This window comes from Suricata suricatta, chromosome 5 (assembly GCF_006229205.1).
Source record: "Suricata suricatta isolate VVHF042 chromosome 5, meerkat_22Aug2017_6uvM2_HiC, whole genome shotgun sequence".
Taxonomy (NCBI): domain Eukaryota; kingdom Metazoa; phylum Chordata; class Mammalia; order Carnivora; family Herpestidae; genus Suricata; species Suricata suricatta.
In genome coordinates, this window is record NC_043704.1 from 60,035,384 (window position 1) to 60,054,561 (window position 19,178).

The 19,178-nt window shown below is 41.7% G+C and overlaps 1 protein-coding gene across 1 annotated transcript in view; it reads right to left on the bottom strand.

The window, feature by feature from the left end:
- Positions 1 to 357: 357 nt before the first annotated feature.
- USF3 (upstream transcription factor family member 3) overlaps positions 358 to 19,178 on the bottom strand; it is a 44,647-nt gene continuing 25,826 nt past the window's right edge. The window contains exons 4-7 of the mRNA XM_029939292.1: positions 18,483 to 18,511; positions 16,533 to 16,615; positions 11,214 to 11,310; positions 358 to 8,360 (exon numbers count right to left, since the gene is read on the bottom strand). Coding sequence (XP_029795152.1) covers positions 1,906 to 8,360; positions 11,214 to 11,310; positions 16,533 to 16,615; positions 18,483 to 18,511 — 6,664 coding nt within the window. The 3' untranslated portion in view covers positions 358 to 1,905. The remainder of the gene's footprint in view (positions 8,361 to 11,213; positions 11,311 to 16,532; positions 16,616 to 18,482; positions 18,512 to 19,178) is intronic.

The following is a 19,178-nucleotide window of genomic DNA, read 5'->3' on the forward strand; positions in this document are numbered from 1 at the left end:
CTTGAATGTTACAACTTAAAACTCAAGTTAATTAAAAAAACAAGCTGTAAATCTTACTTTTTCCCCTCAATTACAAGTTTTAACTACTGTGTTTATCTGCTGTCTTATTTAAGTAACTCCTATTCTTCCCCAGGAGCATTCTGAAGGAGAAAATACAGAAGCTTTTCTTGTTTACATTTTTTTTTCTTGCCCCCAGGAGGCTGCCTCAGTCAGCCGCAGGAGGAGGGAGGGAAGTTTGGTAAGAACAGTTTAAGAGGCACACATGACCCTTCTACTGAGTCTTCGCAAGAGGTATTCGCCAGAGTTAACCACTCTGACCCAGCCTGAGGAGGCATTTTTAAGGAGGAAAAAATAAAATGCTGGTTGTGGGTTTACTTTATTAACAGAGCAGACAGAACCATTTATATGTATCTCTCCCACTTGATCCTGTATTTGGCAGAATATAACAACAAAAAGTATGAGTATATATGGTTATTTTCATAGGGTTTTTTTTTAAGTTTTCAAAATTCAATATGTGAGTGTGTGTGTGTGTGTGTGTGTGTGTGTGTGTATACATAATTAACTTGTGTGGGGCTTTTAAAACCCCTTACATCAAGTTTTCCAATACTTCAGCAGGTCTCAGGTCTCAGGTCTCAATTTCCATTTCTAGATGGCAGGCCAATTTTTGAAGGGCCAGTTTATATTTTAAAATCTAGGTCTGTGGACACTGCCACCCCCACCCACACACACACTCATACAAACATATACAGAGATAATTTTTTGAAGCACCATTTCATATCTACCATCAGGAAAAATAATGAACAAATTTATCTTCTCATTACAATTCTACTATGAGGGGTAATAATGTAACATACAACGCCATCTTTTAAACATAAATATCAATAAATGAAAACGCTTACAGAGCTTAAGACTCTGCTCAGAAATATTTAAAAAGTAAGGCTCAAATAACTGTGTAGATTCCAAACACACTATTTACTGAGCAGTCCCTAATGATTAACAAATCTGAAAGTATTTCGAGCCCAAATAAATAGAATGAAGAGAATGTTGAAAACAAAGTTCAACCGATGAAATAACAATCTTTGCCTAAACACATGCAAAATTCCGCAATAAAACTGCTTTGATCCTTAGGACCTGATGCAAAAATGCAAAAGCACAAACCGGAGAAAGTCTATGTACTTTGCTTTCCAGGATCTTGGCACATTGAAAGATAACATGGCTCCCTAATTTGAAGAATAAGACATTAAATTCAGATAATTTATGAATTGTTATCATTAAGAAAGAAGCCTCTACCTATCCCAAACCTTGGGAATAAAGGCTGATCAAACAACTCATTTATTTGCTAACTGCTTGATTTGAACCATGGACATTCATCGTATATTAATTCAATACCTGCCATGGGTAAGAAACTGTTCTAGCTGCTGCCATCGGCCAAGCACTTGGTGAGGAGCCACTGCATTATATCGAAGTGTCTGTATTTTTGGAGAGCAACTCAACTACGTCGAGTATCTATTTTACAAATGATCAGCAATCAAATTTAAAATCTAGGCTCTTTCCTACTACCCCGCCCATGCTGAAGGGATTTCCCTCCAACTTCCAGCTGGTAAGTATTTAGGGAATATAAGATTACAAAGGAAACTTGAAAATGCAACTCCACTTGGAAAACTTAAAAAGCACACCGTGCAGTTAAAAATGAAAAACAGTTTGTCATTGACAACCCAGTATTCATTCGCATCATCTTTGACGTGGCTTTCCTACATTCGGAAGGTAACTGGAAAGTGATTACACAAACACAAAGACATAAACACACACACACCCCACCTCCCTCACCATGTGCATTATGTGTGCATGCACACACATATACGTTTGTAATCTCACCCGATACATTTACAGTTAGTCTATCAGTATTTAAACAGCTGAACTGCAGTCATGACCTAAAATATGGCTTATGTTGTGGGCAGGTCTGTTTGAGGACTGCTTGGAAGAGTCGGAGGCAGAGGAGTTTGCTATTGTAAGCAAAGGTGACATTGCCGAGCCATCAGGAAGAGCTGTAGCTATTTCTGGAAACAAAGATGTCATATTAAAGTTAGACAAGTGAGAGTTGGTCATGTGCATTGGCGGCATGTCAGGGAGCAAAGGAAAACTTGGTTGAGCAAAACCAACAGGTCTAGGAGGAGACAGAATGGATCCAAATCGGTTATTTAAGCTTCCACTGTTTACTTTCTCAGTGCTAGGATTTGAGAACATTTGATTAGAAAAATAGGGGATGGAAATATCATTGGACAGTGTCGGATGAGCAGGGGAGTAAGGGGGATAGAAGGAGGGCAGAGTATTCTGGGGGTCTACGGGGATAAGGGCTGGCGTTCGAGTGGCACTAGGCTGAGTAACCTGTGGAATGAAAGAAGTATTAGCGTTTATTGGTGGATTCATGCCACCCTCGGGAATAAAAGGAAAACCGAAATTCTGTGACAGTGTATGCTGGTCAGGCGCTGAGTTATCATTAGGTACTTGTGGGCTATCGGGCATGAAACGAACGATACTTCCTCTCTTCTCTGAAGCGGCTTGTTGGCGTCCAAGAATCATACTGCCGCTAGTGGACAGAGGAAGATGGGGAAGACTTGGGTCAAAGACATTACTATGTCTTTGGTTTCCAGAACGATTCCTTTCAGGTTGACGAATTTTGGAACCACTGCTGTCTTGCAAGGGATGTCTCGATCGCTGGGGAACTGAAGAGTTGGCTGGACGTACAGGAGGCCCTTGCTCAGCATTTCCATGAGACACAGACAGATGGGGCAAAGCTGGCCTTGCAACCCCATGCATGTTGGTTGTGACTGGAGGGTTCATGTGGCCCTTGGTCCCATGACTATCAGTTATCCTCATGGGATTGGACTTCTGTACAGAAACATTGGGACTTGTGTTTCGACCCTGAATATCTCCCGAGGAAGAAGAGCTTGAGAAAGGAATATTCAAGGTGCTGTTCCTGGTGTTGATCGCACCCAGGGACATGTCACAACTTTCCCTATTCTGACTCTCACTCTCCCTTCTAATATGGACACTTTCGTGGGCTGGGGGACAATTATAGTCAATTGCAGAGGATGGACCACACTGGGTGTTCCTCTGATGTTCTGAGAGTGATCTCTGGCTTCCAAGGACCTGATCACCAAGGTGAGGGGCAAGTAAACTCTGCATGAAGCTCTGGTGGCACGTGTTTTCATTGTCCCTTGGTGGGATGGCATTTCCTGTTGGGATACTCTGCACTGGTGGGTAAGATAATCTCTTTTGGCGGTCGATTGGAGGTGGACCAGGATTTTGACTAATTCGAAAAGCCTGGGACTGCATACTCCTCAATGATGATACGGGGTTACCTATTTCACTATTTCTTGAAGACTGTACTTCAAAATTACTCTGGGGCTGCTGACTGGCCCCACTTGGTTTAAATGTCTGACAGTCAGAAAGGCGGATATCTGAGGCAACAGTATGGTCCACACGACCCTGCATATTGTGAACGGCCAAACTCTTATTTCTGGGAACATCAAGATAGCTTCTCATTTCAAGCTGATCGGAAACTCTGGAACCCTGAAGTGACATGCCCATTCTCTGCTCTGAGTTAGAAGATGTCTTTCCAATAAGTGCCTCGGCAGAATAACTTGAAACTCTATTTCTCTCTGGCCTGTGCGGAGTACAGGGCATGTCTGAAGGCCTAGTCACAATACTGGGCTGTGACACCATTTGCTGCTCTATGCCTCTTGAAGTCAAAAGCCTCTGCATTGGATTGTGCCCAGATACATGTTCAGAAGAAACCCCTGAACCTTGCTGCCTGCTTCCAACATCCTGCTGCTGGTGCATCATGTCTTGACTGAGATGGTTCTGGGGATGGTTATGGTGGCTCCGGCTGGTTGAAGGGTTTTCACAACTCTTCTCTGGCTGAGAACTTCCAAAATGCTGCTGCATCTGTTGCTGCATCTGCTGATGGTGAGGATGAGGCTGACCACTCTTGGGGCGCGACTGGTCAGTTCCATGGTGCTTTGGTTGTAAGGAAAGCTGAGAGGCCTGAGTGCCTGGAACAAGATTCCTCTTTTTCTGCATCTGGACTTCCTGCTGGAGAGTTCTCTGTTGGTGGACATTGTGCGGCTGAGAGTGGACAGAGCTCTCTGCATGAGGTGCGTGACGCTGCAGTTGGTACAAGTGATGCCTCTCTCTTAACTGCCCTGCTTGCTGCTGCTGCTGCTGCTGCTGCTGCTTTAAGTAGAGGTGGTTACCGTGCAGGTGAGATACCCCTTGGGCCGGAACATGCTGTTGCAGGGCCTGGAGGTGTTGACTGGCCTGGGTTTGCTGCTGCTCAGTAACTGAATTCTGAGAACTGCACTGAACATCCGTTTGCCTCAATGCAGGGGCCCCAAAATTGTTACTCAGTGGAAATAATCGTGTGAGGCCATCTCCATGTGCTGGGTTGCTAATAGGCACAACAGAGTTTGCAGAGTTGGGAGGCAGCTGACTGACCATCATCTGAGTCTGATCAGAAATGCTGTCTGGAGTGCGGCTCATCAATGACATAGCTTCAAGCCTCAGTGGGGCTGGCTGACAATGCTTCTGACGTTTAGCTGAAGACAATAAAAGGTCGTCTTGGACAGCACGCTTGGCGGAGTCTTTGCGGCTTTCCTGACTTGGCTTTAAGAGAGGCTCTTGAACCTGTGGATTTGGTATGGTGCCGGTAATAGTGTTTAACTGTTCTTGGGAATATTCAGTCATCAGCGCTGGCCCGGGAGGCTGACTGCCATAGGAACTAGATGCAACTGTCAGATTAACTGTTGCCGGAACAGGTGCTTGCTCTGCGGTTTGGGACAAACCAGCACAGCTGACCAGAGGATGGCTGATGGTGCTCTGGTGGATAAGATTATTGACACTTAAACTGGTGATGGTTGATGGCTGAGAAGTCGAAACCTGTAAAGAGGCATTCGATGTTTTGATTCCTACAGAACAACTTGGTTTTCCGAGGGATCGTTCCACAGTTGCTTCGATCGAGTCCTGAGAATTAAATTCATTTGGTGTTGCTTCTGCCTGTCCTGGGCCACTCTCTTTAGACATCTGTGTTTTGAAAGGCTGGTCTCCCTCTAAAGGTGAGGCTTCAGAAGGCTTTGAAGTCATGTCCCTCATATCAGCCTGGGTGCCAGCTCTTCCCTTCTCAAGGTTCTCCTGGTCAAAAATAGCTCTTGCTGCAAGAGCAACTATATCAGTTTGCTCTACAAAGGTACAGCTGTCACAGGTATTTGTTGTTGCATTGCTGGTGACATCCTCTCTCGTCGTTTCAGGAAGCATGGACGCAACTGAGAAACTACGGCTACTGCCAGAGCTGGTGGACATGGGAGAGTCGGCCTGCCTGCTGACAAGCAAGGAGCCATTGATGACCTCCTGGTCAGGGACGCAGGAGTGGTGTTGCCCTGGACCTCTGTCATCACTGTTCATTAGTAACAGCTCCTGTTTGGGATGTAAATCGACACCTGAATCTGCCATTTTGGAATTTTCTGAAGGAAAGTCAGGATGGTCTACCGGGACCGCAAGAGACAACTTCTGAGGGTCTTTTTCTTTAGCAAGACCAGACAGCAATGCAGTCAAACCCTGTCCCTTTAACAGACCCGTCGTTTGCATCGTATCTGACGAATCTTGCTCCACCCTGCAAGGTTCAGCAATGATTTCTACCTCAGAAACACAGTCAGTGCTTGTAGTGCTAGTGGTGGATGACAGCCCAGAAACCTGAGAAACCAAAAGGCGGGGATCGTTTGAAGATGGAATCAACACGTTGGCTGAAGTGCAGGATTTGGCAGCATCTGACAATGCCAGACTGGCTGGTGGCTTATCCTGAGATGCCTCTCGTTGCAGAATGGGGGCAGAATCTTTGGATTTTGCTGGGGCCATTACAAAATGTTCACTTGTCACAGATTCTTGGGAGGGTGAGCTCGATTCTTCTGCTGCCTTAGATTTGGGTACGGATTCAGGTATCACAGATTCAGAATTCAGAACATCCAAAGAATGTGAACCAGAAACACTCACGCTATTTGCCTGGGACACGGTGACAGACGGTAACACAACAGGGAGGCTTTCCAGCAGTCCCTCAGTACATGACGACTCTGCTGTGGCTTCGGTGTTGGGGCAGGCTAACTTGCCCACCTCTCTGACTGGATTCGGGGGGCCTGCTGACTTGTGAGCTAAGTGTTTCTTGGCACCTGGCTTCTTAAACCTTTTTGACTTCACATTAGGTAAACAAGCTACAGTATTTACGGAAGGAGTGGTTACTAGATTATAAGTACTGGGTAGTGTGGCTGGATTATCGGTTGTCATGGGAGGCGCTACCGTTGTTGTTAATGAAACACCGTTAACTGGGGTGGTCTGACTACTTGCAGCAGTTGGAGGATTGACGGGCTGGCTAACAGACAGCGGAACACAGCTCTGCCCAGCCATCTGTGATATGCTTTGATTGAGGCTGGCCAAAGCTCCAAATGTATTCAGGGCAACGTTGGTGTTTGGATCTTCGCTGGTGGTGGGTTGGATAATTTGCATAGGGGTTTGATTTGTAGTTCCTGACGAGGACATCACAGGCTGCAAAGCAAAGAGCTGTCCATTTAAAGAAATGGTTTGAGGCTGTTGTTGGTTTGACATGGTAACAGAAAAAGTCTGTGTTGGATTGGATGTTGATAAAGATGAAGGTCTCGGTAATATATGGACAAGATGCTTTCCTCCAAAAGTCTGGGGGGTTGAAACATTTTGCGCTGAATTATTAGACCCTAGCAGAGCACTGACTCCATTGACAGGGAGTCGGACAGAAGCAGGAGGTGGAGCAGAGAACAGCGGCAAAGGGTTCTGATTAGCTGCCTGTATGATCACAATCTGCTGACCTACTGTTTGGTTGGGAACCTCTGCTCTCATCACTGTTGGGCCAGGGGTGGTGCTGGGGGGCTGAAGAATGATAACATTTTGATTAGCTGGAGCTGCATTCACAGCTGACCCAACTGGCTGAGCCATCTGAATCACCTGCATCGCTGAATTCAATGGAAGGATATTTTTTGGAGGCTGAGATTTAACCTGTGGCTGGGCAATTAGTGGCTGCATAGGTAAAGATGGACATGAAGGCAAGGTGACAACTACTTGCTCAACCGCCTGCCCATCTGCGGGAAAGGAATTATTCACGTTGACACCCATAGCGACATGTCTACCGTGGTTGGTTGTGAGAGGGTTGCTACCAGACTCATTCAATACCGGGGTCACTGCAGAAGATGGTGTCTGGCTTAAGGGTTGAATAGTGTTACCCGCCAGTTGCAAAGTGGTCCAAGTCGTCTGTGTGTTTCCAGCAGAGGAAATTCGGGTAAGGCTATTCATGTTTTTCAAGTCCGAAGCACTAACACTGGAAGAAGGCAAAGAACAAGAAAGAGTCCAACTACTGTCCAAAGGGTTTACAGAAAGAGTGCCTACAGGAGTGGCGGTCTTCCCTCCTCCAGGGGCAGAGGGGGCCACCGCTGCGGTAACACTTGCCGAGTCTGCACCCTTGCTGATGCTCACCGGACAAGAATCACCTGCAGATCTGGGAGGCTGGGAGCAGACTGTGGTGGTAACTGAGACAACAAAGGTGGCTTGCAAATCGTTTCTGAAATCCTGGATGCTCAGGCAGGACTGGCTGCCCTGGTGCCCTTTAGTGTCAACTGCTGAGGAAGTGGTGGGGATGCTTGTGGCACAAGGGACTGTTTGCTTCAATACTTTGGGGCTCTCTTGCCCATTCTTGTTTTCAGGAGAATTTTGATCACTGAGACACGTGTGCACAGGACGATGTTGGTGAGGTTCAGGCCCAATGGGAACTGCGATCAGTGGGCCATTGGTGGCACCAAGCACACTCGAGTCACTTTCGGAGGTGGAAAGCTCGAGAATATTTTGAGCAGAAATGGTAGCAGGAAGACAAAGAGGAACAGGCTGGTTGGCAGCCAACGCAGAAACTGTGGTCTGATGCCATGGCTTGTTTTCAGAAGGGTAAACTCCAGAAATAGACACAGGAGTCACAAGATTGCAAGTCCTCTGTACTGGCACCACATTGGCGGTTTGCTTTTGTAAATTATGACCAACATTAAAGGTTATCCCCTGAACAGCTGTTCCCTGGCTATTTCCACCAGGCTGACTCCCATTGGAATAAACAATGATATTTTTTTGAACCTGATCACTGGGAATAACAACAGAGACCTTTGAGTTTTTAAGATTTCCTTTCCAGTGGATTGTAGGGTCGTCATATAGGCAGATGTCATTTGCTTTCAGTAATTCAATATATCGGCCATTTTCTTTTTGAATTTCTTCCAGTTGTTTACGTAGCTTTTTAATTTCTTCAGCTACAATATTAAAAATAAAAATGAAACAATTACCTGGTAGGGTCAGTACTTACAGTAACTTAAGAAAAAACTGTGTGCTAACTACCGAAGTCTAGTTCCAGCATTTTGAAATACCTCACTTGAGAATCTTCAGTTTCTTTCCTAATGCAAGTTCTTTCTTCTTTTTACATTGGCATATCAAGCCTCTATTCTATCCTTTTAAAAGAAAGTATCTTTCAGGGCCAACCACCCAAAGGTCAGAAATTACTCATAATGTAGGAATCTCAAAATTCCCAATTCAAAAATTCCCAATGGGGCAGCTACAGAGGGAAAGGAAGGAAAGACATTCTGATATCACGGTCACATGCTAGGAAAATTTAAATGCTGTAACAGGTAACATTACTTGTGGTGGTAATTGTCTCTTCTATAAATGGCTTTAAACTCACTTCTATTTTACTCTTTGAAATGACAGAGACAGTGGAATGGGTTAAACGTAAAGTAGTGGAGCACCGAAGAAAGGATCAAAAATGGAACTTGAATCACCCCTGGTAGGGCTAGCGTACACATGCTACTGTCACAGCCCTACTGTCTTCTAAGGGAGAGAACTTCACCCACGGACCCTACCACTGGGGCGGGCTTCACTGTTGGTGTTTATGCGCTGTGACCCCAGACAGCCCACCTGTCTTGCCACAGTGGTAGCTACTCTCCCCTTTCCGTCCCCCAAAGGCAGCCAATCTGCAAAGCCAAGGCCCTATGAAGTGGCTTGAAGTAGAAAGTTCTGTACTGACAAGGATGAGCTGAGCCTAGCAGATTATTTTTCTCAGACATTTAAAATAAGAGACACAGAAGGGAGATGCCAATGTGCCACGGACATCAGAAACTAAAGGGCAATTTTTATGGACCAATTAATGATGATTGTCCTCACTTATTACACACTTACTACATGCCTGGCACTTTTCATTCATTCTCATTTCATAATAATAATAACAATGGTGATGGTAACAGGTAACATTTACTGTGTGCCAGTTTTACTCGAAGTACTTTGCCTGCATTATTTCTTTTAATCCTCATAACAACCATGAGATGGGAATTACCTACTCTCATCAGTATTTTAAGTTGTAAGAAACAGACTCTGAGTAATTACAGAAATTTGTCTAAAGTCAACCAGACACGTGCTATGATTATCCTCATTTTAAGGTGGGGAAACTGAGACTTGGAGAGGTGAGGTAAATAGCCACAGGTACGGAGTGGGCAAGTGAAGAAGAGACTCAGCCCAGGTGGCCTGACTCCCAAGGCCGCTGCTCAGAACACGGTGCAGCCTGTCGCATGGACAGTGGGTCTGTGGGGACATTTCTGGGAGAAGACAAGCAAAGAGAGCAGATGCACAAAAAAGAACCAAGAAAGGACGGTGACGGAGATGACACCGTAGTGAGACCTAAGCTGCCTCACGTGCTGCCCCCCACCCTGGCCCACCCGCTCAGCCTTTCCTGAGCCCCATGCAACCTCTATTTTTCCAAAAGGTTCCCTTTTCCCTGCTGTAACTGGACTGCCTCAGCCTCTGGGCTGTGAAACCAAAGGAGCTCTCCTTAGAAAAATCTACACATCACTCCAGTCTTAATCTCTCCCTTGTGGGGTGCCTCGGAGTGATTACCAAACATGTGTTACAAATCTACCTACCTAACAGCATCATAAAACAGGGTCTGGACTGCAAAAGACAGCTGACGTGGGGAAGGGGTAAGTCATCTAACTTAAGGCAAGCAAAGAGAATTCAGAATGCTGACCTTCTGGATATACAATAAACATTGCCCAACACTGCCCTCAGCAAATTCTACCTTTGTTCCTCTCCTTTGAAGGTGACCTACGGAGTTGTCCCAGGAAATTCGTTCTCCGTTTTTGTCAGAGCCATAAATAAAGGACAATTCAAACTGTCCACCACTCTGAGCTTTACACTTGCCTGGTATAGCTTTCTCTTCAGCTCTTACAAGGAAATCTCTCTAGTGCAAATGGAAAAACAGAACTAATATAGCATAAAGAAGTCACTTCTAATTAAAAATCAAGTTTCAGGGGCGCCTGGGTGGCTCAGTCGGCTAAGCCTCCGATTTCGGCTCAGGTCAGATTTCACGTTCATGGGTTCGAGCCCCGCGTCAGGCTCTGTGCTGACAGCTAGCTCAGAGCCTGGAGCCTGCTTCCGGTTCTGTGTCTCCTTCTCTCTCTGCCCCTCCCCCTCTCATGCTCTGTCTCTCTCTGTATCAAAAATAAATAAAAACATGAAAAAAAATTAAAAAAAAATCAAGTTTCAGTATGCCTGAAACTCATATAACATTATGGACCAACTATTCTAGAATTAAAAGTTTAAAAAATTTTAATGTAATTATCTAAAAACTAATAAAAATCAAATTTTATTAAATGATCAGGCAGTCTGATGCACACATTACATGCAGTATAAACAATTATGAGCAGAATATTTTGACCTTCTGAGTTAATTCACAGGCAGATCTTATTTTGTTTTTAAGTTTCACTGAGCAGGTCTCTCCCCTACTTCCTCTCACAGGATTCCCCTAGCTGGAAGATCCAAGTGGAATAAAAGTGATCCAGCATTGTCTCATGAGTTAAGCAACCATGAAGTACACAGAAGAATCCAAAGTCAAAAGTATGTATACCTGCAAGATTAGAGCTGCTCACAGAAGAGGGAAAGGAGGTAAACTAAGATGAATTTATTTGCAACACTATTCTCTCAGACCCACCAAATGCATGCACAATCGTAGCAACGTTTGGTCAGAAAAAAACCTCTGTATCCTCATTTACGTTGCCCTGTGACACAAAGACCTGAACACTGAAAAAAACAACAAAAAGGAAGAATCTTAAAATCTTTACCTTGTTCATTGTTTCCTCCATTAAGCAGGAGTTCATCATTTTGCCTTTTCAGTTCTGTTATATATTTAAAGGCTTGGTCCAGGATCATATTCTTGCTCTGCCAAAGAGAATGAATCATTTATAAGTTTCCCTGAAGAGTGAGAACTTGCCAGAAGAAACTTAAAGCTATGGTTTTATCACACATATGTCATATGCATCTTTTCAAAATTATAAATGGGCACCATATTCAAATGCTTCTCCTGGGGCACCTGGGTGGCTCAGTAGGTTAAGTGTCTGATTTTGGCTCAGGTCATGATCTCACAGCTCATGTGTTCGAGCTCCGCATTGGCCTCTGTGATGATGGCTCAGAGCCTGGAGCCTGCTTCGGATTCTATGTCTTCCTTTCTCTCTGCTCCTCCCCTCTCTCATGCTCTGTCTCTCTTTCAAAAATAAAAATTAAAAAGAACTTTAAAATTAAAAAAAAAAAGCAAATGCTTCTACTGTTCACAGTTTATTAACTGAATAGCCACTATGCGTCAGGCTCTACTCCAAGCACCAAGAATGTAATAAACAAAACGGAGAAAATTCCTGACCTTCAGGAATATTTTCTATATATACAGTTGGAAGAAAAAAATAAAACAGTATAAAGAAGGGGGCAGAGAGATGGCAGAGGTCACTCTGTCCTATGAACTGAATGTTTGTGTCCCCCGATAATTCATGTTGAAACCCTGATCCCTGATTTTATGGTATTTGGAGGTGAGCCTTTGGGAGGTAATTAGGTCATGAGGGTGGATCCCTCATGAATTACATCAGCGCCCTTAGAAGAAAAGACATGAGAGAGGTGATGTGCTCCCTGTCATGTGAGGACATAATCATGAAAAGAGCAGACACCAGGAACCAAACCAGCTGGCACACCTTGATCTTGGACTTCCCAGTCTCCAGAACTGTGAGAAATAAATTTCTGTTGTTTAAACTACCCAGTCTATGGTATTTTTGTTATAGGAGCGCAAACTAAGACACTGTACCGTAATTTATCTTGCATGGGAAGATGGAGAAGGCCTCTCTATGAGGCAGAGCAAAAACCTGAAAGAAGTAAGCCCCATAGATATCTGGAGGAAGACGGTCCAGGTAGCAGGATCCTCAAGGGCAAAGGCCCTCCTTTAGGCAGGGCTGTGTTCACACATTGGAGGGGCCATGGTGAGGTGAGCAGAACTAGAGTAAAGCATATAGGGAGAGAATGGGAAGAGGAGGCCAGAGAAGGCCTTCAAGGCCCTGTAAAAATTTTAGACTTTAATATTATTCTGTACTCTATGAACAACTGTTAAAAATAAAAATATAAGTGGCATTCCTTTTGGCTTTAGCTCTCTAGACCTTTTTCCAGAGGTAACCATCATAGTTATTTGTGTGTCCTCCCAGAAATAGTCTATGCTGAAACACGGATCTATCTTAAAAAAAAAAAATAGAAGGATACTATAAGCACTATGCTACACTGTTCTTTTCTGTTTACAAATATATCTTGGAGATACTTCCATATACTTCCATACAGGGTTTAGATATCTATGTTACACTTTCTAAAGGCTGTACTTATTTTATTTTCTAGTCTATTACAGATAACCATTTAAGCTATATAAGAGGCATTTTGGGGTTTTTTTTCTTCAGCTATTAAAAATATTACAGTGAATGTTTAACTTTTATTCCAATTCACTTATTATTAAATATCCCCAGTACTTATTTGATAGTTCTTTTCAGGTAGGAATCAGGGATATAGGGCTTTGGTTCACAAAATTACAATTCTGGGTTTTTTGTGGTTTTTAAAAATTTTTTTTAATTTATTTTTGAAACACAGAGAGAGAGCACAAGCGAGCAAGGGGCAGACAAAGAGAGAAACAGAATCCGAAACAGGCTCCAGGTGCTGAGCTGTCAGCACAGAACCTGACGCAGGGCTTGAACCCACGAACTGTGGGATCATGACCTGAGTGGAAGTCGGATGCTCAACCGACTGAGCCCCAGGTACCCCCAATTCTGGGTTTCCTTGACTGAGTCCCAATAGAGACCCAATATAATCTAGGAAACATTTTACTCCAGAGAGAAAAAATAGTTACTGCCTTTTTAAATTTTTCTTTTTCTTTTTTCTTTCTTTCTTTTATTTTTAAAGAAAGAGAGCCCAAGCAGGGGAGAGGGGTAGAAGGAGAAGAAGGGAGAGAGAGAGAGGGAGAGAGAATCTTTAGCACATCCCATGCTCGGTGCAGACCCAACACAGGGCTTGATCCCATGACCGTGATCATTACCTGAGCCTAAATCAAAAGTCATTGCTCAACCAACTGAGTCACCTAAGTGCCCTGATATTGTCCTTTCTTAAAGCAAGAATTGAGACAAAGGCAGAACCTAATAATACTCATCTACTGCCTCCCTACTGCAAATGGGGCTGAGGACACATAGCAATAGTGAAGAAAATCTTAATTACTCAGCTTCTGGGAGCCAAATACTGACTTCACTGAACATTCTAAAACACCAAAGAAGTGAAATGATTATAGTTTCCTTTCAGAGAAACCTGTAGGAATGACAGCCAAAAGCAGGAAAATAAGATTTTACTGGACAAACACCAAAATTTCCTGAGAAGCTACTGTACCTTGAGATGTGGAGGAAAAAAAAAAAAACAAAAACAATCAGAAGACATAGTCCCTGCCCTTAAATTTGCTATCATGTTAAGGAAACAAAGTATACATGAAAAAACAAAAACCAAAACAAAAAAGCATGTTTATGCAAGACTAAGTACCATCCTGCAGAAGGAACTGATCTGGCCATCAGAAAGCCTGTAAAGGTTCAGGATTGGGAAGCTCCAGCTATCACAGAAGGTGGGGTGAGGTACGGGTTAAAATTGAGGGGACTGGTGGAAAGACTTTTCTTATGCAGTAATAAAACTCTTCCCCCTCCCCACTGCACACACATCCTATGCAACTCGAAGACTTCTCATTCCTGCTCAACCGTAAGAGACAAGTTCATTTTCTGTGAAATTTGAACCAGAGAATTTCAGCCTCAGGGATGCTTGGCACAGAAGTGGACAAAATGAGACTTCTTGGCGTAGACAAGAGGGTAAAGTAAAATTCTCCTAAAGCATGAGACACTCCAGCACTCTTTCCCGACCCAGCTCCCACAATATGAGGACAAGCTTTATACTTCTTCTCACTCCTAGATGGAGGGGGGGGCGGGGGGGCGGGGAGGGGGTGAAGGATTTTTCTCTGGAAAGTAAAAGTTAACTGCTATCCCCATAATAAAAGAAGCCACCAATACTGGTATTTTTTAGGTCCACAAAAACAACACCACTACCTTACCACCTAATCACTCAATAGTTAGGTCACCAAGAATCAACCCTATTCAATCGGCTTTTAAATTTTAATGCCTCATGCGCAAACATGAGAAAACAGTTAAATAACACCAAGCATTTAAGAAAAGTCTTCAAAATGAAAGACAAAACCTCACAACAAAAGGGAAAAAAGGGGAGAAAGAAAATCAGAAGAAAGAAAGACAATATGGAAAACACAAGAAAAATTATTTTCAAAACCCTATATAACAATCTCAGAGATGAGATAGTATTGTTTCATGAAACAAACATGTGATAGGAAAAAGAACAAAGAGAGTAAGAAAAAGATTCTTGGAAATTAGAATTATGAGAGCTGAAATTAAAAACAGAAGAGTTAGAGGGACACCTAGGTGGCTTAGTTGGTTAAGCGTCCGACTCTTGATCTCAGCTCAGGTCTTGATCTCAGGGTCTTGAGGTAGAGCCCTGCCCTGTGCTCTGTGCTGGGCATGAAGCCTATTTAAAAAGAAAAAAAAAGAAAACAGAAGAGTTGCAAAAGACCAACCAATTAAGATTGAAGAAGGGCAGAAGGTTCCAGAAGTAAAGTCTCAAAGGAAAAAAAAGGAAAATGGAAATTTAGTGGTACACTTAAGTATGCAGAAACTCTACTAAGGGACTGCTGAAAGTGTGGAAAGAAATAAAAGTAGGTCTATAGAGGGGCCCCTGGCTGGTTCACTTAGTAGACCATGCAACTCTTGACCTCGGGATTATGAGTTCAAGCCCTACACTGGGTGCGGAGCTTATGTAAAAATAAAAAATAAAACAGAAATTTAAAAAATCTAAAATGAAAAAACAAAAAGATAGGTACACAGAAAGTGAAAAACAGTGAGGCAATTACCAACCCCCTCCCCCAAAAAAGCTTCATATGAAACAAAACATAATAATAGTACTCCTTGGAGCACCATAAACAGTATTTACAGTCTTAATAACATAAGAACTGAATGCTGATTTAATCCAAAGTTATGGTGGACTTTTATGGGAGGATTGGACAAAGGGAAGTCAATAGATAAAATCTAAACTAGAAAAAGTATTTTATAATAATACAAGCATATTATTTCAAAATATAAAGGTGGATGCCAGAAGAAACAGTTGAATGGATGCCGTAAGTTGCTGTACTGGAGGTGGGAGGCAGTCAGGCCAGAGACTAATGTTGTTTTAAGCTTTTTAGTACTATGTGTTATGTTTATATAGTAACTTAATTCACAAGTAACCAAAAAAGACTAACACAAATTATGATATCTCACTATCATGAAACACTTCTTACCACTTAACACTTCATGCTTCTTACCTGATTTGTCATCAGAAAGAAAGGAGATCGTATGAGAAAAAGGTATCTGATACCAAAAGTCTACTATGTACCACTGAGTGAAAATGACAAGGCAGGTTATGAAACATATATTATGAATATATGTATATATTCATAAAGCAATGTCTGAAAAGATGAGTAACAACATTTGTAATAGTAGTTACGACCTAGGAGTAAGATGCCAATTTATTTTTCAAACTGTTTATAACTTCCATATTGTTTCCATTTTTGTTTTGTTTTCAGTAAGCACACTTTATCCTCATTATCAGAAGAAACAAAAAGCTATCTTCATGAGGGAAAACTTTAATAAGCTGAGATTTAAGTACCAGTGGAGGCTGACAGGGCATGGAGAATAAAACAGAGATCCTTGAAAGAGTCTGGGTAAGAAATTAAAGGTAATAAAAAATATGATTGGCAGAAAATAAAAGAGATGCCTGGTAAATACTGTAGCACATAAATGAATGAAATTGTGGGGCTGAATAATTCAAGATCTTAAAGACCGAGAAATTATATGGTCCATTTGATCATGTAAAACACTCTACTAGAAGACTGTTTTAAGTATTAACGCCAAAAGTCAAAAATGACAGGAAACAAAAATAATAACTCGCAACAAAGAAACCACTTAGGGAATTACCTGTTCACAAGTAATGAATGAAAATATGAGTGGACTTCTTACCTGCTTCAGGGCAGGGGAACATGGGATCAGCTCTCCTATCCTGTTTATTCCGGCATTGATTTTCTTCTTTCTATGCCTCTCCACTAGATAAAGCGGAAAATTCATTTGTCAAACCTTACAGTATCACGGCCATAGTTCACTATTCTCCTTGGGTAAGGAAATTTTAGGTAAAGAAATCCCTAACAAAATTTTATCTAACAGTATCTACTGAAGACAAATAACTACAAGACGGTTTCTAAAAATGCCGTATTGTAAGTCTAGTATTATGGGAACTGATATGAGCAATACTTTTATTAGCATTTTAAAAATGTGATCTATAATAATTAAATTCAAATTATAAACAGAAGTGGCTAATATTACTTTCTGTTAGGACATTATTGTGTTTCAAGTAATTACTGCAGATTTTAGTGATAACTAAATATTAAGAACCCACTAACAAGCTAAGTTAGTAGAAAGCTGCCTTTTTATAGCAAATAGGCAAGTGAGACCTATTTAGACAGATGACAGAACTTTAAAACACCTTTGAGGATGACTAGAAGGCATTTTTGAAATAGAACAGCTATCAGTTATGACTTCAAATTTCTAGGAGTCTGGTCTATTCACTCTGGCCATGTAGGATTTTTCCCATCTAAGAAACTGGACAACTGATAACATCTCAACCAAACTGAGAAATATTCCAGGCTCACATGCCACAACTTTAAAGACTGTATGGAAAGGGCAAGAGGGTACGAGATGATCTAAATAATTTTAATAAGATGCTGTAAGTAGAAACATTAGTCTTGCCTATTTTCTCTCTGAAGGGTTTCTAAAACCTTTATTTCTAACAAAAGATTCCAATGATCTTTCAAATTAGCCATAAGCAGGTCTTGTTGTGCAAAATACATATTTTTGCTTCACAATCTATCAGTAAAGACATATTTTCAATGACATCTAATTACTCTCTCATAATAAATTACTATTTATTGGGACATATTAATGACATCATGTGAGTTGGTTCCAATAGAAGTATTCAGTTCCTATAGTCAAAAAAGATTAGATTTAATTCATTTGGCCAAAGAAGGCAAAATAATAAAGTATGATAATCACCTTTTTCCTAAATTCTCTACTAACAGTATTTATTGTTACCTAGGAATGGATTTTTTCGCATATGGAAAAAACCAACATGGAGACCCACAGTGATAAGGGGAATTCAGAGACAGGAAATTCACATTCTGGGAAACAGCAATATTCCATCAGTGTTCACCACATCTTACCATAGACAAAAATTCCCCCAGGATCCTTTCCTTAGGGAAAGGAAGGTATCACTTACAGAGTAATAGACATTAACATCTAAAATGTTTTGTTTTAGATCTGACTATAGCCCCTGGAAACTAAAATGTTATAAAATGTACCAAACTGTAAAAGTACACACAATTACTTCTATAAATGTTTATCTGGCTTTGGCCTATAATTTTGACATTTGAAATAAAACCAAATGTTTATTTTCTACATTTCTTCCTATAATTAAGGACTCCACAACTTCATTTAAGACTGTTCACATTTCAAGGACTTTTAAGCTCTCCAGCCCACTGCCCATCTCCCCCTCCTCCTCTAGGCAGCAGCCTCCCTAGAATTCCGCCAAGACACATGCTCTCTTTCCCATTCGGGAGATGTGGGACTGAATTTCCTCAGTGGGTGAAATCACTTAAAACACTCATTCCAGAGGTTTATTAATCCTTAAATTATCTAAACAGACAATGAATCAGATGATAAACTAGCCATCTTTGTGAGACTCAAGGGCTGTTCTGTCAATTAAACAACCGTAAAGGAACAAACACAGCAAAGGTTTTCCTAAAACATAAGGAATAATGATTCTATGCTTGCAACATAAAAACTTACAATCAACTACAGTATGATTTCATTGTGAATGCTAAAAATGCTAACAAATATAACTAAAATTGTTGTTTCTACCTGCATTGTGTGTCTCCCGGTTTTTCTTTCTGAAACAAAAAATGCAGATAAAAGGAACATGAAAATAACAGGAAAATATTTTCTCCACTTTATATTCTCAGAACCATAGAAATAAATTTTATGAATTTGTATTTGTTGCACCAGTAAGAATCCATCTTATTATGGTATGAAACCCTAACTGCAGATACATCAATATAAATTTAGAATCTACAATTTCCAAAAGTAACTCCAATTCTCTATTCTTCCATACCATAAGTCATTGGTTGGGAAATAAATCAATCACTGAAAACCTTAACTATTTGAAAAATGTAATTCAAGATCCAATCAGCTCTCGAAGTGATGTACCAACTAGGTGACTTCTGATGTTCACCCTGGCACACGGTAAGGGGAATGGTGAGTATGTCAGGGAAAGGAACAAGAGTAGAAAGGAACTTTCTAGTCCTCACGGGGAAACAATGGCGGCCACCAGCACCCACGCACAGACAACTGGCATTTGAGCCATCTTTTGCATTGGTGTGCCTTACCTTATCCAAACTCTCAGGTTTTTTAAAGCTAATCTACTAATGAAAGAAAATGCAAAATGCTTATTGATTTATGATGTGGTTTCATCTTAGCTTGGGCAAACCATGCAGTATTTAACACATAGTAGCAGAATATTTACTATTGAAGCTTGAAAAGATGTGAGTTCTTTGTGTG